Genomic DNA, 26,585 nt, shown 5'->3' with positions numbered 1-26,585 from the left:
CGCTGGAGATATTCAAAACCCGCCTGGATGCGATCCTGGGCGATGTGCTCTAGAGGACCCTGCTTGAGCAGGGGGGTTGGACTAGATGATCTCCAGAGGTCCCTTCCAACCTCAGCCATTCTGGATTCTGTGAAAATACCAGATATCATCTTTCTGTTGAAATCATGGAGATGTGAACAAATAATCACGTACGTACCACATTATTTTCTGTGCTGCAGAGCATGGGTTTCCATGAAAGCACCCATTGTGTGCATGCCTACTGCTTTGAGAAACACTGACATAATACAGAAAGGGGGCAAAGCATTTTATCGTACAAATATATCTTTGAAGAAAGAAGGGGTTAAGGAGGGAAGCAATATTTGTGGTTAGGATAAAAATATTTTTAGCTTGGATGATAAAGCTTCTAGATTTGTTTTCTTAATATTAGCTTTAAGTACCTAACAAGAGAACTGACATTGGTTAGTGGGTTAGTCAGTTCCTTACCTTTGGGCCTCAAGTGACCTGCTTGTGTATTCTGGATTTCCAGCAATCACCTTGACTGTACCTCAGTTCAACGAATCCTTGAGGTCATTTGCTAGTACACCCTGGCCCTTGGAACCACAGAATTACCTTTCCTTCATGGAGTTTGAGATGACGTTTCGTCCAGATTTAGAGAGTGGTGTCCTTTTGTACAGCTACGACACAGACAGCAAGGACTTCCTCTCCATTAACATGGTGGCTGGTTACGTGGAGTTCAGATTCGACTGCGGCTCAGGAACGGCTGTTATCAGGTAAAATGGGTTTCTTACACTTTCTTTCCAGCCGTGCCACAGCGCAGATCCAGGTGAGGAGTGGGCTGGAAAGCATAATAACCTATAATGGGATAGTTGAGCCCATCAGTCTCTAGAGGCTATTACTTCTAAGGAAGCACAGAAGCGCTGGTTGTATTTAAGTGCACAAGATTTTCTCCTACTCTTCCTACATTAATTTCCATCCCAAAGCATTGTTATGAGTGCTATAATTTTATGCCACCATCTTATTGCAGATGTTACCTTTATTCCTGTACGATCTTGCGGAAATTCCCTTGTTGCCACCATTAAACTGTGTCACAGCTAATTAGAGGTTAATGAGGAAGGGATCCGTGATTATTTTATACGTATATTCATACTTTACAGCCACAGGATGGTACAATATTGGCACTTTTCTGAGCATCTTCCCTTCTGGTCTGGAGTCCTGACAGTAAGGACTGGGCTGAAGGCATCACAAGGAGAACATATACCTCCAGGTCCCTGCTTTCCTTCCTCACAGTGCTGGGATTCAATTCACCTAATTTCCTGAGCCTAAAAGTTAGATGTCTGGCTTAAACCAGTAATCCAGGCTCTCAGAGAAAGACAGACCTTCCGAGAATGATTCATCCCGTCCTAAAATAGGTGCCTAGGATAGAAGCGAGAAGATGCCTCAGAAAGGGCTTATCTCTCTCTGTAAACCGAGTGCGCAGTCCCTGAACAGCTGCTCCTTGTGCTCTGAGAAAAAGGCAAAGGGCCAAATGGAAGTATTCAGTACCCTGGATCTGATCCAGGAGGCTGCCAGTTGGACCAGGCTGACCTAATATATAGAAATAATCTATACAAGGCTTATGCAAAATATGTACATTGCCTGTAACTTTTGCATACAGTAAGTTTCCTGTGAACTCTGGGAATTTTCACAATGCTGAGATTAGGAGGAATATACTCTTTTTTTCCCTCAATGAGGACCCAAGCAAAGAAGCCCATTCATATTGCAAAGTGAGAAATGAAATTTCAAGTCAGTGAATGCAAAATAATGCACAATCCTAACAATGCACAGTCGTGACAATACAGTTATTGTTGCCAGATAGAGATCTTGGAGTCATTAGGCATCATCCTGTGAAAGCAACTTAGAGACAAATAGAAAAAGGCAAATACAATGCAGAGAATTATTAGGAGTAGAATAAAGAACAATGCCTCTGAAAAAATTCCTGGTACATGCACCCATGTCTTGAAAACTTCCTGCAGTTCTCGTCACCCCATTTAACAAGAAATTAGTAAAGTTATGAAGCAGAGCAATGGTGATATCCAGGGAGGGAAAGAAAGAGCTTCCACAAATACAGTAGGACCTGTCAGCCTAGAAAAGAGACAGCTTGGTGGAAGAATGGTAAAGATTTTTAATTTGTGAGTGACATTGAGATAAATAAGGAATGATTATTATGTATTTTTTTCATTATCGAAGAATTAGGAATCCAGTGAAACTACAAAACAAGTAGTATAAAATAAGGAAAGTCAGACTTTTTTTTCAGACAGCACACAAATAAGTTGTGGAAGCTAATTGTCACAGCATGTTACAGATGCCGGAACTATAAATAGGTTCAAAATCACTGGATAAATTTGAAGAAAGATGCATTGAGGGAGATCAAACACAATTGTACGGATGCAGCCTCTGATGCAGGAAATTGCTGATTGACGAGTTGCCAAAAGCTGGGAGGATGTATCAAGGGAAGTATCCATACTTGCCCTGTTCTTTTCTCTTGTCCAGAGCAGCAGAAATAGCTAGTGTCAGAGACCTTTGCTCCAACCCAAAATGGCCCTTCTTACAACAGCTTTCAATCTCTTTCTGATTATAGCTGTCTAATTCTTATTACAGGCAAACATATGACATTAGACAATCATTTTTTCCCCCAAAATACTGTAGTGCTGCAAAGCACAGGTAGAGAAGTTTAACCGAGATGTATTTGGCTTGTAAAATGTGGCACAAGCACAAGCATATGCCTTAGAGTGGAAAATATCCCTTTCTCCTTACACGGAAGAGAGAACAGGAAGCCAGCTAACATTTAGGTCATGTATATTAAGGAAAATAGAGTTGGATGTGGTAGCTGAATTATGTCATGGATCTGACAGACTTAGTTGAAAGTCATCGGAATTACACAGAGATGGTGTTAAACAATAGTTTACAGGTATTTGTGTTCAATGAATATTATGTAGTTTGCACAGTCGGGCACCTGATGAGGAAATGCCAAATTTCTGATTGTCTGTTCAACGTTAGTTTTTACAGCGGTTTCATTGATTCAGTCTTTTCTAGCAAGCTAATACTGTAGGAGTATGCTGGTACACAGTTGAATCCTTTGGAGCCCATAAATCTAATCCAAAAACCACGAATCCCTGTTTCCCTTATAACCAACTGCTTATTGGCATTACATTGTGTCACTCTTTCTCCAGCTGATGACCATCTATTACCACCCTTCTGTCCCATGTTACTTGGCTAATGACTATATCCATGCACAAGGATACATTCAAGCTTCAGACAGTATAGTTACATACTTCATTCATGCATTAGCCCTATACTTTTGAATGACCTGTTGAACTGTCCTCAGCGTGCAAAATCCTTCCCATGGCTGATGTACATCAAGACTGCAGATATCCTAGTATAATTAACCCAAGCTCAGCTGCTATCCTCAGTCACCATCTCATGGACCACAGCAGCCAATCTACTACTTAGTGTGAGCAGTTATGCCCAGTTCAGCATCTTTTTCTAGATAATGTGTGCAACGTAGTCCTGACTGCCTATGTTCATAGGACCAGGCTGAGATAACAGGCTGCTAAATGTTAGAATATAATTAGAATACGATTAGAATATAATTAGGGATGAAGTAAGCTCATTTTAGTATGTCAGCAACAGGAGTACAAAAGCCGAACTTCGTGATGCTCAAGTTTTGCTTCAGCAGTCCTGGGCTGGCCTTGCTTGAGCAGGCGATGGGACCAGGTCATCTGCAGAGGTCCTTGCACTGTGCCCTGTACTGAGATGGAGAAGCACCAAGAGCAGAGAGGAGCAGGGATGCTGAAGAGAAGGCAAGATACAGAACTTAAACTATTTACCAGGATAGCCTAGAGGAAAATTAGCTGTCCCCTGGGATTTCACATGGCCAGATGTTTGCAGGATCAAGAATTTCATGATTTGGGGTGTTTCTTAAGGTTCAGTTTAGCTGGAAAAAAATAATCCTCAACCTCACAGCAAGGAAAGAACCAGAAGTGTTTAAATGCCTGCAAAAAGCATTAAAAAACTCATGATGGTTTAAAAAGGGCTGTGAATCCAAGAAATAACTTGCAGATTTCGAGTGGTAACTCTGCAAGTTTTACTCATCCCTCATTGTAATTAAATCTAGCAGAGCAGGAAGCTTGACATGATGATGGCCTAATCAGCAGAGGAGATAAAATGTATGTATTGCCACTTATTAGGTAGCCAAATCTGTCTGGTTTCATTATAAATACTGACTTATTCAAGGTGACTAAATTCTATTACCTATTGATTTGCCCGAGGTAATTAAACCCTAAATGCTACTAAACAAGAAGAAGGACAACGAGTGAATGACGACATTGCTTGGTAATATGTTTTTATGGAGGTTTTCCGAAAAAAAAAAAGTTAGTAATAGTAAAAAGTAATATTGCCAGGATCTTTTGAATAGATAAAAATGGACTTCAAGGAAATTTGGAGGAACAAAATAGGTCTGCATTTATGTTGATTGTTCAGAAAAAAAAAAATTGCTATTTTCACATTTTCAAAATTAATTACATTTTAAAATCAGGGTTTCAGTTGCTATGGAATCACTATTTCACATCTTTTTTTTTTCAATTAAGTAAGTATTTCATTTTGAAATGTATCTTTGTTCATCTCTAAACATAAACAGCCTGAAAATACAAAGCTAGAAAGTCATAAGGTGTCCGAAACAACATTGTTTCTAATTTTTCTAGTTTGAGCAGTGAATCTTGGAGAAAAGGCTGCAAGATATTATTTGGATATAAAATGGTTTCAAATGCCATTTTGCTACATTGGTTAAGATAAAATGCAAAGTTCTATAGAACTTCATTGATGAGGGATGTATTTTTACCCACTCTACAGGCTGCCATTCATATTAGTGCTGAATTAATAAAGATTGTAAGACCAGTTTTAAATGCTTCCTTTGAGACTGGTGAAAGTTTTACACAACAACTGGGGATTATTGTTCCTAGTCAGGATCACATCATCAGGATCGTATTTTAGTTGCTTCCCCTTAATGTACAGCAGCCTGTGTGTATGTGTGTGTCTCTGAAGATTTCACTTAACAGTCTGCATAAATAGAACTGATAAGCCAACACAAAGCGCTTCTGTTTTAAAAGAAGACAAAGAGTGTGAGACTGAACTGACCATTTAGTGGGAAGCTTTATCTCCAAGCTTAAGTCTTTGTGAAAAGAGGGTGTATAGCTGAGATTAAAATTTGTCTTTGTGCATTATACATGACTTTGCAGAAAAATTAGCTCTGAGGTAGATGAAATGCATGTTGATAATTGAAATGTTTTTTAATAAATGAAAGTAGAGGACTTGTCATTTGATGTAGGAACATGATTTTATGTTTCTTTGCTGATGGAACTCAGAAATTATGTTACTTCCCTGTAAGGAAAGAAACTCAATTATTTTTTTTTTGAGTCATCCCCGCAGTACTTGACTCTTTATCTTGGCAGTGATATTTGAAAGTATCAGAAAGACGACAGTATAACATACATAAGAGTTTTCTTCCCCTTAAATCAGGAGTGAAGAACCTGTCAGTTTGGGTCAATGGCATGAATTACGAGTGTCTCGCACGGCAAAGAATGGCATCCTACAAGTGGATAAACAAAAGCCGGTGGAAGGGATGGCAGAGGTGAGAAGCATATGACATGTCTTGTCATGAATACAGCTATTAGTTTATAAAGTGATGGCACAATAAACCACACAGGCTACTCTCAAAATTCTTAAGAGCTCAAAGAGATTGTACACATCAGGACATCCTTTTCTGGAAATGTACACATGAAGGCAGCAAGAGCTCTGAGAGACAGGAATCCTGTAGCGGCAGCGGGTGTCGCAGCCTTCCCTGCTCTTGCTCTTACTGTATGGTTGGACCCCCCCCCCCCCCCCCTTTTGGAGGGGATTATACATGTTCTTGAGATTCTTTTCTGGCTGTTTATTGGTGGTAGCTGAGTCTGTCGCACAGCATACCCACCATGAAATAGGTGATCTGGTGAAAGATGAAATAGAAAATCATGTGCACAAAGTCCTGTTTCTACTTCTCTCTGAATATTGTGCTGGAGAGTAGACCCAAAGAAAGTTCCTTCTTTGTCTTCTTGTGGGATTAATTTTCAGGACAGAATAAGGGCTGGAATAGTCAAACAGTCAATTGCTTGCATTTTTTTTTTCCCTCACTAAGAGGTCTTAGTGAGTCATGTTTCTAATGAGGTTAACTTTTGCTTCCAGGAATCCAAGCAGGGGTATTTTACTCTAAGCGTGTACATTCAAATGTACACACAGATTTATCCCAAGAACATGAGACTAGAACTGCTTAGAAAATGTCTTTTATGCCTTCCTAATGGAAATATTTATCTTTTCTTTACAAAATAAAAACTCCAAAACCTATCAGCAGAAGAACCTTCAGGGTTTTTTGGCAGATTAGCAAACTCTATTTAAAGCAAAGACTTTTCTTTAAAAATGCAAATCAACTGAAAATCCTGTTGTCTTTCAAGAAACAGGTTGAGTGGGGAACATTGAAGCAAATCAGTTTCTTTAGATACATATAGATATATCTTCTTTAGATAGATGATGCAAGATGAACACTCACCGTTTTTTTTTTTCCCTCAAAGTGCTGCAATACAACTGCAGAAGGCATTTGGTTGGGATTTGGCAACAAAGAAATCATAGGAACTTCTGCAAGACTGGAACTGCATAGTTGTCCTGTCCTTGGCTGTTTAAAGCCTTCCAGTTCACACTAGGAAGCTGGTTAGACCCTTCAGGTATCCCAAGTGACTGCTTCTAGCAGTCTAACGCAAATTCAATGCATCATCCTTTTACCCCTGCATCTTGCTATGGATTTGCTTTTCACATGTTGGAAACATTGGATGAGTCTCTGTTCCATGAACATTGCTCTGATTTTAACTTTGCAGATCTTCTTCTAGTCCCACTAATATTAGTTTTGCATCAGTGTAACTCAAGTCATTGCAAATAGAGTTACTTCCTCTCAGATCAGATGTGAAAGCAGAAATCTGAATGAGAACTGACTGGTGAATAAGGAGAGAAGAAACTTCATATTGTTTCAGAACTCTCCTTTCTCTCTTCTTCGATTTTCCCAGTTTGAAATATTTGACAGTTTTCAATTGGCTCTAACTGGAACAAAGTGCAGTCAGTCAGTAGAAAGGGTCCCACAGTGGCTTTTGTGAGAGAATTGCACGAAGAATTGAGACTGGGCTGTGCACTTAGCAGAAGTAACAAGGCATTAAAGTACAGCATCTAACGTAAGCTAATCTGAAGACGCAAGCGTGGTTCCAGCTGCTCTAATAAAATGTTATTCATTTGTTTTCTACAGGGGGCTTTCACACAGATTAAGTGCAGCTCTGATATATTTATTGGTGGAGTCCCTGATTACGATACTGTGAAGAAGAACTCGGGGATCCTGAGGCCCTTCAGTGGGAGCATCCAGAAGGTATGTGACCAAAGTAATATACTGGAAGCGTTTATTTCCATCACGTCATATATCCCTTCCGGTGGGCACGTAAGGTGAAAGCCTGGCCTCCCAGCACTGTCAGTATTCAGGATAATCCAGGATTTCACCTCTGTACTTGAGTAGCCCACCACAAAGTGCTTAAACACTTATTTTACAGTGAAAAGTCCTTCTAGGTTTAGTAGCTAGTCAGGGTTGCTGCTGCCATTCTCCCTGTTAATTGCCATACTGTACAAATGAGACAAATGGATAAGTTCAGAATGATGCGTAAAGCTAAGTCGACATTAGAGCCCTCAGAAAGCCCTTTAAAATCATATAAAAGTAAGTGAACAGAAGAGACGCTCAAATACTTCAGGCCGAGGCAGCTAAATGCATGATGTGTCCAGTACAATACTGAGCAAAAAGAAAGTGCAAATAAAAGTGGATCGCAGACCAGCTAATGTATTCTTATATCAAACTACAGTTGCACTCCTTCTTAGCCTCCGCTGTTGTGCTTTTATATGGGGCACACATGAATGGAGAAGCTCTTTCATTATGGGCCGACTTTAGGGATGATGTTCCAGTAGGGTCAGGTTTGCATAGGTGCAATTCTATTCTGGAAAATAAATCTGGAGACACCTGAATTCAGAAAATATTCCTAATAAGTACTCAAAAGACAGTTTGAGTTGAATTAACATGTGCTCTCTCTAGATTAGTCATACTTAAAGTAATTGAGATAAAGCTGGCTCTGAATTCTCAGTTTAAAATAAATAAATTATTGGATCAAATTTAATTAACAAATAAAAAAAAAAACCCTAGCAGTGCAGCTCATATTAACTGGTCAGGGAGAGAAACATAGTTGTATTTCGGTATAAACAGTTTCATCACTTGGTCTACCTTTTTTCAGTATCTTTATCAGTTTTCTAGCAGAAAACATGAAGTACAAGAGATCTGGTGGAGTGTGAAACAGTGATGGGAGCAAGTCAGTTGCACAGACTCATCTTTGGTGGGCTTGACTGAACACAGCATTTTAATAGAAAGCAAGGTAGGGAGTTTAGAAGCAAAGGATGTGGGTTACACTTACAGGGTGAGGGACTGTATCCTAGAACACAGTGACACTGAAAAGGATTTGGACATGTTGAGCATGAGCTCTTGCTCCTGTGACCTAGTTATGAAAGTGGGTTTGCAATACTGGAGGCCTGAGTGGACTATCAGGGAAGAGTATTACCTGCCCATCGGGCTCTGTGAGATTGTTAGTTGACTCCTGTATTCACACATGGCAGGATTTTGGAGAATTGTATAGAAATAAAGCCGCGAATGTCACTAAGTATTGGAAAGCATGCCACATATCGAAAGATCTCGATCTATTTAGTTTACTCAGGTGAGGTTAAGAGGTGCCTTGATTGTGGTCTGCTAATCTCTGCATGAGAATGAGATTTCTTAGCGCAGATGTTCTTTAATGAAGCAGAAACAGTTATGACGAGAAGCAATGGCTGGAAGCTGAAGATAAGTTCAGTCCAGAAATAACACATATTCTGAGCAGTGGGGGCTAGTTAACCACTGGAACAGCTTACCTGGAAGTTAGGAAGAAGGTACAGAGATAGTGGACTCTGTTGGCCCAGCTTTAAGACAGAAGTGTGTGTTTTTCTACTGTTGATGCTGTTTAACGCTGTTTCAAACAGCATTCATGGGCTTGATGTAACAACCCTTTCCCCTCAAAACCCAGAAGTACATTGTCTGGGTTATAATAACTCTTACACTTCTTTGTGGCCTTAAAATTTATTTATTTGTTTGTGAAAAATGGACTTACTCTGATGTAGCTGAGATAAGAAGCTGTATCCACAGGCATAATCTCTCCGCTGAGTTGTCAGTTGAGATTCTGTAAGTGTTGTTTTTCTTGAAGAACATATGTTGCTGACACATTGGAAAAACCTCAACATTTAATGATTCTCTTCAGTTTATGTGCAAACAGTTTTGTGAAGTAACTAATTATGTTTTTCACCAGTTCTTAACTCCAGCTTCTTTCAGGCAAGATGAGATACTAGAAGGCAGTAGAAATTTAAAAAACAAAGTGTTCTGCTTTATATTTCTGTTGTCAACACTAGTCTCCTTGAGGGGTTTCTTGATCTCAGAAATACTTCTCCTCAGCAAGGCTCATCCAATTTTTACAGTGCTAGCTCACAGCTCAGCTACAAAGCAATGCGCTAGTGTTCAAATGTAAGACTGGTAAATCCCACACAGCTTTTATCCATATGCGGGTTGCCTACATCTGTGTCTCAAAGCACAAAAGAAGTTCATCTCCACCACATCAGGGGGACCAACAGAATATGTTGGAGCTCTGTGCCTGGAAAACACACTGGTAAGAAGCAGACTGTAGGCCAAGTTTCTAGATTAACCTTTCTCTAAAGTCATTTAGAGAAGTCTTCTGACTAACGGTGAAATACCAGAAGGCATTCATCCAGTCTTGGAAGTTCTTAACCTATTTTTTCCCTCTCTTTTTTCTTTGTTTTGTTTTGTTTTCTTTTGTTTTCAATACATAGATTATCTTGAATGACCGGACAATCGATGCGAAACAGGATTTCGCTTTTGGAGTCAACTTAGAAAATGCTGCTCATCCCTGCCTGAGCTCACCATGTGCAAATGGAGGCAGCTGTGTTCCCAGAAAGGACAGCTATGAATGTGATTGTCCTCTAGGCTTCGATGGGCAACATTGCCAAAAAGGTAATGATGGCTGCATTTCAGTCCACAGATCCAGAGTTCACAAAATAAGAGAGATTTAGCACCTACAACTGCTGTTGTACCCATCGCTTGAAATAGAAACCCTGGACACCAGAGTGCCTTTTGCATCCGTGCACATGCCACATACCTATGGAAGCATTCGTTTTGTTATTTAGGAACATTGTAATTGTTATCCCAGCACAGAGCAATGAGCCATAGATAGTAGCATGGTATCTGGTTGCTCATGGTAGCCAGTACAGAAGACTTCATACCACCCCCTAATTATGCACTACTATATGAAGGGGGAATTCCTGCCAGCCTCCTTCAGCCAGTGATTATTTCACATCCTGAAGCATGAAGATTGATAACCCTGGTAATTTTATCCTTCCTAGCGCTAACAACAAACTCTGTTCTCACGCACAGAAAGGTCTAATAGTTTTTTAGATTCTGACTGCTCTGTAATTTCACCGTATGCACAAATCCTATCTCAGCACAACAGTGCAGACCACCAAAGCAGAAAACCTGCCCAAATATATGTTATTCTCCTCAGAGCCGCTGCGGTATTTCAGACCTTAGACGCAGGAAAGGGCTCAGGTTGCATGAAGTGTTTAAAAAAAAAAAAATGCACTTTTGATTATTCCACTAGATGGAGCTGTTTCCCTTTTGTCAGGTTTAATCTTGAAAAATTCTTAAGGGAAAGTTTTGTACCGTGACAGCAAACTAAGTTAAAAGAGCTGAGTGACATTATACTCTTCCCTCAATTTTTCATTTCTCGCAAGCACAAACTTCAATGTGGAAAAATAGTAGTTTTGGTTCATCATGAATAGAGTGGCCTTTTCATCCAAAAATGGCAAAATGTCTCAGAACAAAAGCATTTCATTAAAAACAGAAAATCCAAGGAACCCCTTTGCTTCTGTTACTTGGTCTAATAGCTGGAGCTACGTCATTTATTCTGGCTTCCTTGTGAGGAGGAGGAAGATATGTGATTTTTGCTCGCTAGGTATTTACAGGGTGCTAAGCTGCTGACCTCAAGAGGGTATATTGCAGCAATATCAAGGTCTCCAGTGGGAGTCAAGTCAAGTGAATGCCTTGCAACTTAGCCGTGTGACTGATTGCCCGCTTAATGAGTGACTGTGCGTCAGTGGAGCTGCAGTACCTCGCTGCTTGTCTGCTTCCAGCCTGCGCTAAATGCCGGGTGCAACTCAGTACAGGGAGTTGTGCGCCAGCGTGCCCACCTCGCAGGCGCTGCCAGAGCGCGTGCTGCCCATTGCCACCGCTCAGCTGGCCCACCGCAACTGGGCACCCTGTGGTAAGCTCGGCGTGTGGCTAAACTTTCAGAAAAAGTCTCCCCTCAAGTCCCTTACTCCTTTGACTTAGACTGGATCCTAAGTGTTGTTTGTTTTAACTCCTTTGGTGAGTCCAACCTTAATCCATTTTTAAGGGTGTCAGAAGGCAGGAGTCATCCATCTTCTGTTTCTGGTGCTTGCGGCTGCTGTTCAGGTGCCTTTGTCCCCCTCTGCGCCCGTTCAGCTTTGGCTGCCACCAAAACCCAAGTTTCTGCCGATGGTTGCGCACAGAGTACTGAGGTCAATCCTCCTGACCCTCAGCCTAGGACAGCCCTGGTGAGCTGAGTGTAGATTTCTCAAAAAAAACCCATTACCTATGTCTCTTTGGTACAGTAAACACACGGCTAAGGCAGGACACGTGTGTGTCTGCGCTCCTACTTCAGAACAGCGTGTTGGCTAGCGCGCTCAGCTAGTATGTGAAAGACTGAAGGTACAGTTTCTGTTCAGCTTGCTGTTGGGCTGGTGTAACCCAAGGCATTGAAAAACCAAAGTACTTGTGAGGAACTGGGCCTCATTCTCCAAAGTTATATGGCCCACTTACGAAAACCCAAATGATACTAGAATGAGACATATGAAATATTCATTGATGCCTTAATGGATCCTTGGCTGAGGACTCAATAGAATTTCTGCTGGCATTGCTCTATTTTATATCTTCTGTTCAATCTGTGGCGAGCGTTAGAGGTGTTCATATTTAATTGTAAAACGGAGCAGAGCAGCTAACAGTTCCTCTCCCCTGGTTAGAATTGATCTCCAACTGAACCATAGTGAGCGCCTGGGACTTTAAAACTAGAACTAAAACTAGAACCGCCTGGGACTTTAAAACTAGAACTAAAACTAGAACCGGTTTGGTGCTGGTACTACCTGACTGCACCCTCTGTGCATTTTGAGCAGACAAAGAGAAATAATTGTGTCAAACAATAATAAAAGAGCACCTTCCTAGATGATTACGCTTGCCTATTAAATTATAAAAGGGAAGTGGGGATCACTCATTTACAAGAAGGTGGGAGGACAGTCTTTGGAGGGGAGACTTTCATGGCAATGAAAAATAAAATCAGAATGTTCTTGTTTTGTTTTGTGCTGACTCCCTGCAGAGTGTGGAAGTTACTGCCTAAACAGTAAGTACTGCAAATGATGTGAAAACTGCTCTGTCATTGTGCATCTGTGTCTGCTCTGTCAAGTTGAACGCTGGATTTACATGAAGCCTGGCAAGTTTCTGCGGATAAACCAAAACATTTTCGGGGGTTATATTCCTTAAACCTTGCCCGGTTGATATTTTAAAGTGCATCCAGAGCGCCTGCAAAGTGCCCAGCGTTAGCTGTAGAGCTGGGTTCCCCTCTTCTCAAAACAGCTGGGCCAGACAGCTAGCTGAGTGTTTCTTAGTGGGCGAAGGTGTTTAATACCAGATCTCCTTCTTTGCCGTGTTCCCTTCCAGTAGCAAAGATCCTGCATGAACCAGGGGTACTGCAAAAAATTACTCGGTTTTCTTTGGTCAGATTCTGTGTGCCAAGCGAAGAGCGTAGAGAAGAGGAAGCAGTGACAAACACCCGTGGAGCATTGCTCTGTAGAGGAAATCAGGCTGCTACAGCAAGGGCGATGACTTTGCCTGGCCTGAGCACCTGCCCCTCCTGCAGGCAGGACTCCGATGTCAATGCAGGACGTGAAGGGGTGGAAAGGCTCCTTTCACTCTCTGCATCTCCCATCCTCAGAGACGGTCAGGTCAAGAAAGTCTCAGGCCCAACAAGGAGTGTCTGGCCTAGTGTAATACGTCTTTTGAAATCTTCTCATAATGCTGGCAGACTACAGGCTGTGGACAGCGTATGGTTTTTTCTCTAGACACATTGGGCAGTTTTCCTGGTTTCATTATGATTGAAAATGGCCATTTGTCACCATTTGAAATTCTCTGTCTTGGCACTTGCTCCTAAATTTCATATTTCTGCTCTTGGCTCCGAGACTACACGAATTGTTTCACATCCATGTTACAGGGAGCCCTCAAAGCCCAGCCAGCTTCTGTATTGCACAACAAAAGCAAGCATCCATGCCCTGAAAAGCTTAAAGTTTACGTAGATGAGATTAGCTGTGGGTTGGAGGGATTAGTTCTCAAGAAGAAAATAGGATGAAGTGAGCTATTTTAAGGAATTTATAAAACTGCCTCATATTAGTGCAGCAATCATCCGTGAGAGATCAACAGCAAACGGCAGGGTATTCCCTCAAAAGAAAATCTGTTCGGGCCGGTGATCCTACCCTACCAAAGGGTCTATATCAGAGATGCTCAGTGATTTATATCGTACATCTGAGTCATTCTGCCAAAGTTTACTCAGTGGGAAGCAGTGCATCTGCGCCAGGTCTGGCTGGCCAGGTGGCAACGCATGCTGTCTTCCTGGCAGGGAGCTGGGACCAAACACCGCAGCTGTACGAGGGGGGCTCCCCTAGAAAAATGGGAGAGGCTGCGTCTGGGACAGCAGTGAGGTCTGAGCAAAACACGCTTGTCCTCCAAGCCAGCGCTGCGCTGTGTGTTGAACGCACGCTCCGAGAGGCTTTGCGCCTCCAGCTTCTATAATACAGCCTTTCGTGGCCTAAGCCCTTAATGCAAACACGGGCCGTGTTCTCAGTTGCTTTCAGTAGTCCTAAACTGATTAACGGTAGGTAGGATGTTCCTCGTGAAGTTGGCCGCTTGCCACCAGCACCCTTCCTCGCGGCCTCCCGGGGGACGCCCTGGCCGTGTGCAAGGTCCCAGCCGGAGGGTGGGAGGAAGCAGGGTCTTGGAGAAAAAAGCTGGAAGGAGAAAACGGGGAGCTCAAAATTTGCCTGTGCTGCCTCTCCACATCATTTTTCAGGTATAAGAGATCCCAGCATGTGCTCTATGCAGGGTGCTCCACTAGGAGCATGGGAGGAGTTTTTCGGACTAAGAACAAAAGGTGGTTAAGGCATAAACTTCCGCAGAAGGACAGCTGGACTCCATGAGATCACTCGGAGCCATACGGAGAATCAGGGAATGTGAAAGCAGGGATAAAAACGAAATTTGAGACATGTTCCCAATACTTTATATTTTTCTGCTATAACTTTCATAGTGGAAGAATACATTAGGCCCGTGATATGATGGCCATAAGTGGAGAGACTGTTGGGGGAAGGCACGGTTTAAACTCTCATCTACTGTCTTTACCTATATGGGTACAAACTGACTGCCATTTTACAAACCCGTATGAGTAAATTCAGCTAGGTTTTGTGCTACTGACAGTGTACCTGTCAGTGGGGGAATAAATCAGTAAAACAGTAGTTTTTTTCCTGTATTTGCCTGTCAGCTAAGAGACTTTTTTTTTTTTTTTTTAACTTTTTAGCCATTACAGAAGCAATTGAAATCCCACAGTTTATTGGTCGTAGTTACCTCACGTATGATAATCCAGATATCCTGAAAAGGTAATGTGAACCTAAATGATTGTGTTCTTTGTTACCATGATGGCATTAGAAGTCTCAGGTGGGAGGATTTAAGCTGTATTAAATTTAAGCTGTATTTGCCATGTTTCAAAATTTAGGGAAAAAATACATTTTCTAGGCATATACTGATGGCTCAGTTTATTGTAATATCTGAGCATCTTGCAACCTTTGAAGAACTGGTATTCACAACATAGTTCTGGCACAGAGATGAACTGATATTCTGTTCCTGAAAACAAGGAACAGAGACATACAGAGCCTATATCCTTAACGGGAATAAAGATTTTAACCCCTACTTTAGCCTCCTGAGCCTAAAATTTAGGTTTTCAAACTTCTGCTTGGCTGCTGTCTACCCCAGAAGATGCCTAAATTCCATTAAATTTTGGGTTCTTCCAAAAAATCACTGGCTGCCTGTATTTCAGTCTCTGGCTAGAGAAGCAGCTTCCCAAATGTCCTTACCATGCTGACCTGCGGCTAAGCACCTCTCACCCACCAGGACTCTCTGGTTAGCCGTTCTGGGACCAAGCCTACTAGGCCTTCTCAAAATTTGCTTCTTAGCAACTGGATTTCACAGTAGGCCTAAACAGAAAAATATTTTCTCTTCCTTGTATTGAGAAACCTAGCAGCTATTGCATTTGGTATTCTGGAGGCCCAAGTTCAATTTCCCCACTCTGAAATGCTGGAAATAGGGATGTGAACCAGAGTTCCTCATAAGGCAGCAAATAGGCGAATTGCTAGGCAGTAACCTGCAAGACTAGGGGAAAGGAAATACTTCCATCATCTTTTAGTTTTGCTTGAAAAAGGACGGTTGTAGTTCAATATTTTATTATGATTTGCTTTCTTTACATTAAACAGGGTATCAGGATCAAGAACAAATGTGTTTATGAGGTTTAAAACCACATTGAAGGAAGGTCTTTTGATGTGGAGGGGAGACAGTCCCATGCGACCTAATAGTGATTTCATTTCTTTAGGCCTGCAAGAAGGAGCATTAATATTCAGGTAAACTGTACCATCCTTACTTTTACTGCACACAATACACTTACAGCTCGAGTGAATCTCAACAACACATCTAACGTTTCTGTCCTTCACTATATTGCAGGACAATTACAACGTCAAGGTTTTGTTCACTGATAGGTCCAGTTTTGTCTGGGAGAGGCTGTGAGTTTAACAAGTAACATGTTGCCAGCTAAATGTCATTCCTGCTCCTTCCCTCCCTTGCAATTCTTAAACATCAGGTTTTTAGCCTGGTTTTCTGACCTCACCACATGAGGGGAGTAGTGCTGTCAGTAACTTCCCCCAGTACCTTTTGAAGCACTTGCCATCTCAATTACATAGAGCAGGTGCAGGGTTTACAAAGAAAACGGGTCAAGGAAAGAGCAACAGCGAGTAGCGCCCGTGCTCACTGTAGGCTCACTCTTTGTCGGACACTGGAAACGCACATGGGAGCAGGCTCCCATCTTCTTAAACCCAAGAATATCCAACCCTGTGACACAAAGCCAGCTGACACCAGGCTTTTTAACTTCCACCATCCACAGAACCACTTATTTAAGAAGCAAATAAAATGACTGTCAGTAAGCTGAAGTTGGGGAGTTTTGGGAAATGACTGAGCTCATGTGCTCTCTCCAGAATTGCTTTTTCCCTTATAGGCACTTAGACAAAGACTCCATGCAACTTTTTGCATGGTGCTTTTTGGGACTCCTGCCATTTGAAAGTCCTGTCTTTCCTCATGATCCCTCATTTCAGCTTGTGTAAGACAAATATTGAAATAGAAAACTAAAAATGTCATTATTATTATGCATTGCTGTGAAAGAGTGTTGATTAAGTGGCAAAGATTTTGTTACTCATTTAGGCAAATTTGGAGCTACCTTATTTGACTTAATCTGATTGTGGTTTGCTACCATAGGCGCATACACCAAGCTGCGTATTCGTATTTAGATTAATTTCTTTAAAAAGTCACTCCTAAAATCCTAGCTGTAAGGTGCAGCTCTGGGGCAGAGCGGGTGACTGGGGGACAGAGTGAGGACATTTGAGCAATTTGATAGGGAGGTGGTCTTTGCAAGGGAGGCAATAACATTTTGTTTTTTAAATTTTAGCTACAATTTGGGCAGTGGTGTTGCATCCATAGTGGTGAATGGCTCTTTCAGCGATGGCCGGTGGCACAGAGTCAAGGCTGTTCGGTAAGTGTTTTTTCTGGCTGGTGACACTTTATCTCAGAGGCATTTTGGCGATGCCTTGCCATAAAGGTGCTGGCTAGGCTAGACGGTGGTTGGGTGTGAATCACTGCAGCTCCACACTCTCACATCGCTTAGGAGTTGAACCGTTCGCAACTTGGCTGTTTCAGTGTGAGGTACACAAAGATCATTGTATTAGAGGTGACAGTGCCAAACAGTGCCAACTTTGCAACTCAGCGCAGCTCAAGGCAGGCTGCCAGAGTCACGCAGCGCTATTTTGAGGCTGTGACAGACATTCTCTGAAACCCATACCGTTTGGGTTAAGAGTATTTTTCTTTAATGTATGTCTGCATTTTGAAATTCCCCAGCGAGCATTTTGTGGGCTGGCACAAGCACTGGAGCACGGACAGTGTACCGACTTTTTCTAAACTACTTGAAGGAGGTGTAGACATCTTTCAGTGTATATATAACTCATATTTATGACTCATTTCCTCATAGGAGGCAAGCATGCCCAGCAGGGAAAGCGTGCATCCCTCTCATCAGGGGGGGTTGGGTCCCTGGAAGTCACAGGCTGACATTAGCGCAACTTGTCAGCGAATTCAGTGAGAATAGGAGCCCTTCAAGTGGCTCTTCTGTCAATGCATTTATTGCCTTCATGAAATGGAAATGACCAAAAAAAAATCCTTAGTAAGAAAGGGACCTTTTGAGCTTGTTGTAAGTATATACTGTGTATCCTTCAACTTATTTCTTTTCCAGTTTCGTCCTCCTCTGGAAATATATCCCCCTTTTGCAGCCTCTCTGTCACTTTACTCCCTGGAAAAGACACCCTGGCAGATCCGGATTGCCACAGCACGGCACTGTCTGTGGCTCTCCCCAGCGTCAGCCCCAAGTCTTCGCGTGAACCGCGCTGAGAGTGGAGCCACCCGGGTCTCTCGGCCAGGGGAAGATGCTGTCGCTGCTCCTCCTCCCATCTGACTGTAGGCTGGATGTGTGAAAGCAGTTTGTTTTTCGTTTCAGAGACGGACAGTCTGGCAAAGTAACCGTGGATGACTATGGTGCCAGAACGGGTAAATCCCCTGGAAAGATGAGGCAGTTAAACATCAATGGGGATCTCTATGTAGGTGAGTATTTTCGCTGGCCGCATACAGGGCCCAGGACACGTCTGTGTGTGTGGCGTCGGGTGTAACCGGCTGCCTCCCAACCCCATCCAGCCCCAGGGGAAGGCTTCATGCACCAGCCTGTTCCCGCACAGCCTGGTTTTGTGGGAAGGGCTGTGTCGGCGGGCCGGAGGGAGCTGTAGCGTTGCCTGAGCCCAGGCCCGGTCTGCACGAGAAGGGGCCAGGCCCAGCGTGCACTGTCGTACCCCCGGCAGGTGGATATAGACACGGTCAGCGTCAACCGCAAACCCCGCACGTTAGCGCTCGCTGCGGGAGCCGAGCCACAAGCTTGCTAAGCTCTTACTGATTGCACAAGCCATGCAATAAAGCGTTAGCCTCCTGGTTTATTCTCGCCTGCTGTCCCGTCTGTACTTTAGGGTGTCTAAAAACTGTCCTTAAAAACACAGAGGAACCTGTAAATTAAAAGTCCCTTCTGAGGTGACCTAGGAAGGATACCGCTGTCGCTGGGTGTGCAGTCTGCCAAGTGGGGATAAACGTGTGTTTTGGCGAAGAGTTTCTCATCGCTGCGTTTCTCGCAGGTGGGATGAAGGAAATAGCGCTGCACACAAAAAGACAGTACATGCGGGGCCTGGTGGGGTGCATCTCGCACTTCACACTTTCGACGGATTATCACATTTCGCTGGTGGAAGATGCTGCCGATGGGAAGAACATCAACACATGTGGGACCAAGTGACAAGAGAGGAATCGCGATGCCGAGAGCCCGTTGTGCGCTTGCGTGTGTGGCTGAAACCAAACTGGCCTCCACAGTCCTCTACGGCCAGGCTGCATTTCTCATCTGAGCCGAAGGGAAACCCTAAAAAAAGAACATTTTTCCCTCTCCTTTCCTCTGCTGACCAAAGCAAACAAAACTGAATATATTGTGTAGGAATCGTCCCTTTTACCCATTAAATGTTTAGTGAACTCTAAAGATTGTACCTCAGTGCAAATGACAAAGAACTGTGTGATGTAATGAGTAGTTTAATGGCTGTGGTGTGGTCCATAGATTATTCCCTTTAATATTAAAAGAGAACAGTCTTGAAACACTTGCGTTCATTCCAACTTAGAACGATACAATGATTGTATTGTTCAACAAATATATTATCAGACACAGCATCTATGCATTGAAATACATGTATCGGAATAAGCAGTTCTTGTTACCACTCTCTCTCTAAACTAGCTAAATTATGTTTCATCCTGTGTAAATAATCCCTACAGTGACTGGTTTCAAAATACTGTTGTTTGTTGAGGAGGACAGTTCTTAAAGTCTACTTTTTTATTACAAGCAACAAGATCAATGAACCAATTTTGTAGAAGTAATTTTATACTTGTATATTTTTTATAGCAGCAGCAGACCTGCTTACATAGTATAACTTTTAACATTCAGGTGTATTATACAGTTAGCTCTTTGCACACTTTCCTAAAAATAGCAAAGTGAACTGTGGTTTAAATTTGTTACATGGGAGGCTTAATGTCTGTATTATACAGTTTTGGTGGAGATATTTGTGAATTATAACCGGTTTTAAATTTGACTCTTTTTGTTTTGTAAATTTTGACAGTTTAAAATTGTACATGATGAAGCTTTCCTGGCTTAAAAAGATTAAAGATTAGGAAAAAAAGAGCAAACCCTTGCTACTTGTGGTATTTCAAATCACTGTTTTTTAATGCTCGACAATCAGAAAAGGGACGTGCAAGAGATCTTGGTAGGTCACAATCCTCCTAAAACAAAATATTTTCTAGGCATCGAACCAACACTTATGCAGTCTTGGTTGCCAGACTGTAATTTAAGCAGGCAAACAGAGTGCTGTCGAGACAGTAAGGAAATGATCCAGAATTTCAGCATTTGGAAATTTTCTTTTTTGTTAACTCTTTGGCTGAGGTTGAGCAGTCAGCTGTAAGGGGAGGGGACGAGAAGGACAGCAAGCGCAGACGCAGCGCGGTGCACCTCAAGGACCGCCGCGCGCCGGCCACGTGCGACCCGCGAACTGCCCGCTGGCGACCCGCTGGCTGCCAGCGCTCTGCTGCAGCGACTCGCGCCGTCTCCGTCGGCTGGAAGAGAAGCGGGGCCTTACCGCAGCCCTGACCTTGGCTTCATCTGAGTCCTGACAAATTAAAACGAACCGAAGTGGCAAAAGCAGGGTGCATGAGCAGGCTTCTGCTGCATCGGTACTGTGCCCGCAATGCTCCCTGTTCCCTTGGAATCAAAACACGTAACTGAGACTGGTCCCATCTAAAGCTGGCTGCAAACAGCTGCAGTATCAAGGGAAAAAAATAATAGCTGTTACTTGATATTAGCACATGCAAAATATTTCTCAAGAGGAACCCAGCCCTCTCTTTTGCACGCTGAAAGGGAAACTAATTACTCAGGTAAAATATCTTGGACTCATTGTAGATATGTCTGTAGCGGTCAAAAACAAACACTGGGACTTACTAGAGGAACAGAGAAAAAAAAAAAAAGAAAAATGTATCATGCCAGCATACAGCAGCATATGCACCTGTACACCAGCCCCTGTTCAAATCACACCTCAGCAAAACGTCTTTAGAAGGAATAGGCGAGAGACAGAGCAACTGGAGACAACCGGGGAGACAGAAAGGGGGTGGAGGAAGGGCTTTATTCACGGAGAAGCTAAGTTTTGTTTAGCTGGGGCGAGACCCGGGAGGAAAGGTAACCCTGTGTATGGTAGGGAAAAAGAATGACAACGCAGGAACTAAGTGTCTGCAAAGTGAGCGATCAGGCAGCAGCTCTAACGTGAAGAACGTAAATGGAACTTGATGCGCTGGGATGTAAAGGGGAGCAGGGCAAATAGGAAGGGACAAGACCAGGATTTGTGCAGGCTGAGGCTCTTGCTGGCTGCTAACTGCAGTGGACCTGCCAGAGGCGGTGGAGATGCAGCCTCCTCTCAGGTTGTCTCTCAGCTGTTGGCTGTTAGAGAGGAAAGAGGTCAGGTTTTATATACTCTGGGATTTTTTCCCTAAACAGTAGCTACCCGTGTGGACCTGACACAGCGTAGCAAGATCTGCTGGCCCACTGTAACCGTGGTCCTTTAGACCTGCCGTACTATTCATGAAGAGTGACAACATTGTTCCAGAAACGGCATAATTCATTGCTTTGTCAAAAATGCCTTTCCTTTTTCCATCTGGTTGTTTAAAATACCCTTTCATTTCTGTCACAGAGTTTGGGGCTCAGTTCCAAGGCAAACATCTGGCAGGAGAGGTCTCTATTTTAAGAGTATTTACTGAAGAATAACAGGCACTTTGGTGCAAGGTGATACTTCAGAACGAAAGCTGCTCTTGGAAATGGGGGGGGGATCGGGTAGGAAATACCTCTGTTGTTACCGTGGAAAAAGGAAAAGAAACAAACTCCAACTCCCAAGATGCCTGCTTCCAACTGCATGCATCACCGCGAGGGAATTCTGCGCTGGCCTCGTCACCCCTGCAGCTTCCCAACTCAGACGCAAGTAACACAGCTGGATGGCAAGGCGTTGGGGCGAGGAGGCCGGGGACGGGGGGACTGGAATGATGCTGTGGGTTTTGATTCCTTAAACAAAGAAAAATCCTTTCTGGATCCTTTTAAAGATGGTCTCAAAAGCTTCCAACGAATGGAGCTGAGGAGCTGAAGCTGCTGTCTCCGCTGCGCTGGCAGAGTCCCAGCACTAACATTTCCGGCGGCTTGGTGGCGTTCGTGGTGCCGCAGCTGTGCACGGTGGCCACTTGCTCCATGCGAATCCCAGCAGTGGATCCATGCTGGGTTTAAAAGCAAAAGTTGTATTAGCAAGAAAAAGGTACCAGAAATGCAGAAATATCTGACTCTAACTGGACGTTCGGTCACCCTCTAATCCTGGGTCAGGGAAGGGAAAGGAAGGAGGAGGACCGGCACTGACAAAGCCATTACTCATTTTTACAGGAACTTGACTGGGATGTGCTGCTTGCTGCTTTCGTGCCTGCTTGTTGATGACGGCATTTGTTGGCTGGGCGTATCTGCCGCTGGGCGCAACCACGGCGCTGCTGCGAGAGAGGAGCTCGTGCCCTGTGGACGGGCCCTGTCCCCTTGCTGGAGGAAGGCATCTGTGTGAACCGCCTGGTCAGGCCCTGTAGCTGGTTTCTTTAACACGAGCAGGCTGGGCAGTGCGACCTGCTTTCCCTTAGGCCACAGTCGGTAACTAATGAGTCACCAGGGCCAGCGCTCAAGATGAACAGGATGTCTTTTCTTGCTTGAAGATAAAGAGCAGCGCTAGTGTTTACAGCAACAGGCTTCACCAGCACTGGAAAATATACAGCAGCACTTTACTGTGTCTCTTGGATTCACTAGAGTTTGGGATTAAAAAAAAAGAAAAGCCACGCTTCTGAATTTGGCATGTGTTACGTGATCTCTTCAGCTGTCGCGAGAGTACAGGACTTCCTGAGGACCCCGGTTCTGGTTTGCAGCTCTCTTGTACAGGGCTTGTGAATATTGGCTCCTACGTTGAGTTCAGGTCAGTGCTTCTACCGTAGTCCCATGTGGGCTGGCAGGTCGGGAAGAGAAGAAGGAACAACTGCAGTTAACATAAAGTTGGCATTGCCAGTCCAGAAAACCGGGGGTCTGGTTGCTTTCTGCAAGCAATGATGGGAAGAAGTCCAGGGAAGGGCTGCTGAGGCATCCAGCTGCTTACCCCAGCGAGGGCTTGGCGAGGGCAGGGGAAAAGGCAGGCAAGCAGCAAATTCGCAAATATTTGTTCGCTGGCTTTGCTAGCCCTTTCCTACCAAAATATTTCCTACTAAAGCTGGTAAAGGCGAGGAACTGAGCTTTCTCAGCGTGTTTCTGAGCAGGTAGGAGGACAGCAGGCAGTGAAAAAACAGAAAGTGCTAGAAAATGGCCATGAAAATGAACCGAGAAGCCCTACGTCCTCCTACCTCTTCTGCAAAACAAATCTCAAGTCTTATCATTTGCCTGTTTTTCTGCCTTTACCCTAAAAGACCTTCTGAGGTTGAACACTTTCCCCTCGGCTCAGCCCTGAAGCAGCCAAGTCCGGCTCTCTGCCGGGCAGCAGCAGAGCAGCGAAGCAGTTTCACTCGTGGGATTTTGGCCAGGAGGGGGTGAAAAGGGCCTGTGAGCTCCTGGGAGAAGAGAGGCTGGTGAGCGCAGGGAGCCGCGCAGAGCTCATTTCTTTGGGAACGGCTACTTACCTCCCGCCTCGCCCTGCCAAAGGCACATCGTCCATCACTGGGAGCTATCGCTGAGTCATTTCCCTGGGGATGAGCCGCTTGGGACGCAGCAGTTAGTTTTTAGTCAGGTCATCCTAAAGCAAAATGAGGCAAAAATAAAGCGTGGGGGGGGGTGGAGGGGGGGGGCGGGGGGAGGCAAGGAAAATGTTGATAAGGCGAAACTACAGCCAGAAGATGCTCCTTATGGTGGGCCAATTGCAGCTGCACTGAGGTGTCCTGGATGCCGAAGGCGAGGGGCTGGTGGCTCTTGCCCGCACCAGGCCCCCAGCTGCCGGGGGAGCAGCCGCTGCGCCCCGTGCGCCAGGCTGCCACGGATGCCTGTTAGAGTTGGTATTTAATCAGCTGGGGTTTCTCTTGGGAAAACATTCTCATTCTCTTGTTAAAGCAAAATAAGCCAGATGGCAAACGCGATGACCCCGCGTGCTTCCAGCACTGCCGCAGCAGCTCCCTGCGCAGCGGTACCTGCGAGCGGGATGGTTTTAGGAAACAGCCTGAGGGATCGTCCTTCAGGGGGCAAATCTCCTCACGTTAAAGGACTATAGATAAAACGCAGCCATGTTTTCTTCAGGGAGAGCAGCAGCCATATGTGGTCAGTCAGACGCTTCTTTTCATCAGCACTTTATTTCTTGGAGAAGGTGGTGGAGTGGGGGAGGCTCAGTGGGGTTTTTTTTTTCCCCTCTCTAGAGTGAAATCTTGCCCTGGTTTTATGAGTCAGGGCATTGCCTGCTCCACTGAGCACAGCCCTCCCGCTCGCTGTTTTTCCTATGGTTTGAGTCATCATATTTCTAAATACCGGGCATTGTGGCGAGGCCCCCGGCCGCTTCGCGCTGTGGCGTCAGGGCCATTATGCGGCTCTCGCCCCTACGCGCAGGAATGTCACAAATGACTAGCTAACAGCCCCGTCCCGGCACCTGTGGTCGGTGCAGCTCCACAAAAGCCGGGCTTTTCCATTAAGCTCAGCACTAGGAGCTGGTGTTAGAAAGCCAGCGGCTGGGAGGAGCCGCTGTCATTGTTTTCTGCTGGCAGGCTGGGGACAGACTTTGCGCCTCCCCGGCCCGCTGCGGTGGCGGTGAGCAGCCGGGAGCTGCCCGGCTCGGGGAGCAGCGCCCGCAGGGGTCGGGGCTGCCCACGGGACAGCAGGCTAACACAGATTGGCAAGCAAAAATATTAAACTGTCAGCTCAATTTTTTTTTTTTTTAATTATTATTTCTTTCTAGGAGGCAGCAGCAGGGATATGGGACGAGAATGAGGCGGGGTAGCGGACAAGGCAATGAAATAGCTCCTAGCAGCTGAGAGCCTCCTGTGACCCCGGTTCGGTTCAGGAGGTGGCAGTCCCAACCCCAAGCAGGTGCTTCCCTGGGGGTCTGCACCCCAGGGACAAACATCAGGCTGTGGGCAAGGTGCCCACGTGACCCTCGTATCTCAGACCACCACCGCGGGCTTTAGCCTCCGAAGATGCTGACCGAGGAAAAGCAAATATCCAGGTCGAGAGAGAGCAGGGAAAAGCAATTTTTAGCCTATACCAGAGGGGGAAATCACTGGGAACAGCAAATCCAGCCTGGCACAAACGGGCAGCCCCTGGAGTCCCAGCCGACACCGAGTCGGCCGCAGCGAGCGCGTCGGGGTCGCGGTGCATCTGCAGATGAGCCGGCGGTGCGGGCTGCGCCGGGGGAGCAATGCCAGTCACGGCCACATGCCCGGCGGGTGATGCCGACCTTCGGCCATGCGCGGGGCCCGGCTGCTTCCCTCCCGCGCGCGGCCACAGCAGCCTGCTGAGACCAGCGAGGAGCACAGTCGCCGTCAGTCCCTTTTCCCACCCCTGTGCAAGCTCAGCTCTACCTGTATCACTGCTGACAAATGTTTGACTAACCTTTGCCTAAAAAGCTCTTGTCTCAGAGATTGCCTGGGAGCATTAGGGCCTAGTTGTCCTCATGTCTCTTGAATTTTCTTTGTTTCGCTGCTGAACCATTATTCTTTGTTTATTGTGCAAAGGACAAAGAGGACTTTGTCTCTGTCCTCCCTCCTTTTTTTTTTTTTTTTGTTAAACTTTCCTCAGTCTTCCTTTCTAAGAAAAAACAACACCAATTCTTTTGATGCCTTCCTCACAGGTCATGTTTTCCAGCCCTGTATGTTACAGTGAGTCATCAGAAGTACGAAAGAGAGCTCCTCCAAATCACTGTATAGGGCAGGAGGCCGCAGAGCTGGACATATGGGAAAAGAGGGGGAGAAATGGGACCATGGATCATGGACACCCAAAATTCAGGCTTTTTCACAAATGAATGGCTTTCCAACCTTCTTACGTATTTTGTAGCGGCAATAGTGGCGGCTTACATGGTCACTTTTTGTGGCCACCTTAGAATTTTCATCCATTTTCTTAGGAAGACACCAGAGATGCAAAAGTTCCTCTACAATTTCTTTTGCTTCCATTTTTCCACACTATGGCTTTTAATCTTGATGTCAACAAAGCAGAATTCATAAGTGAGATCACTATATTTAGGCAGTTTTCATTTGAACTTTTCGATTTCTTACCAAAAGAAAGGCTTTTAAGCTCTAATGCCTCATACATAGGGGTCCTATATCCTTTACTTACCTGTTGAAAATAACTCTTTGCAGCAATAAATGCTAGATGCTAACGCTACAGCCAGTGACATGTTAGAAGCAGATAGCACTGACAGTGCAGAGAAAATATAGTTAAGCAGAACATAAAGATACCTTCTGGCTAACTCCCCCTGGCCACCCTCATCCTCATCATGAAAAACTGGGTAGCTCCAAATGATCTTTCACTATCCTGCCTTCAAACTCAGAATACTTTTGTTGTACAACTTACATTTTTTGAAAGGATATCGCGCTACATGAAACCCAGACTCCCATCAGCTCTGCGATTATCTTTAATTTCTTTGTAAAAATGCCTGTATTGATAGTTCCCAGGTACCTGATAAAATGAGGCTAGATTGTGAAACACGTTCAAAATTAAAGGTTGCAGCTCACAACTGGCTTAACGTACTTTATCTATAGCAGCCATATTTTGGAAATGCAGCATGGTAGCATATCTGCAATAACCAGTTTTTGCACTGGCTTAGAAAAAAAAGTAGCC

The 26,585-nt window shown here is 44.5% G+C and overlaps 1 protein-coding gene across 3 annotated transcripts in view; it reads left to right on the top strand.

Moving 5' to 3' along the window:
- LOC138064660 (pikachurin-like) overlaps positions 1–19,920 on the top strand; it is an 81,712-nt gene extending 61,792 nt beyond the window's left edge. For 2 of the 3 annotated variants that reach the window (XM_068928270.1, XM_068928273.1), the window contains exons 15-24: positions 527–770; positions 5,554–5,665; positions 7,358–7,474; positions 10,012–10,192; positions 12,627–12,650; positions 14,871–14,949; positions 15,820–15,963; positions 17,058–17,141; positions 18,153–18,256; positions 18,832–19,901. In XM_068928270.1, coding sequence (XP_068784371.1) covers positions 527–770; positions 5,554–5,665; positions 7,358–7,474; positions 10,012–10,192; positions 12,627–12,650; positions 14,871–14,949; positions 15,820–15,963; positions 17,058–17,141; positions 18,153–18,256; positions 18,832–18,986 — 1,244 coding nt within the window. In that variant the 3' untranslated portion in view covers positions 18,987–19,901. Of the gene's footprint in view, positions 1–526; positions 771–5,553; positions 5,666–7,357; positions 7,475–10,011; positions 10,193–12,626; positions 12,651–14,870; positions 14,950–15,819; positions 15,964–17,057; positions 17,142–18,152; positions 18,257–18,831 lie in introns of all 3 variants that reach the window. The other variant, XM_068928272.1, reaches the window with a different exon arrangement.
- The last annotated feature ends 6,665 nt before the right edge of the window (positions 19,921–26,585 follow it).

The sequence above is a fragment of the Struthio camelus genome, chromosome Z (genome assembly GCF_040807025.1).
Source record: "Struthio camelus isolate bStrCam1 chromosome Z, bStrCam1.hap1, whole genome shotgun sequence".
Lineage (NCBI taxonomy): Eukaryota > Metazoa > Chordata > Aves > Struthioniformes > Struthionidae > Struthio > Struthio camelus.
Note: the sequence above shows the minus strand (reverse complement) of the source record. Positions and strands in the feature narration are given on the sequence as shown.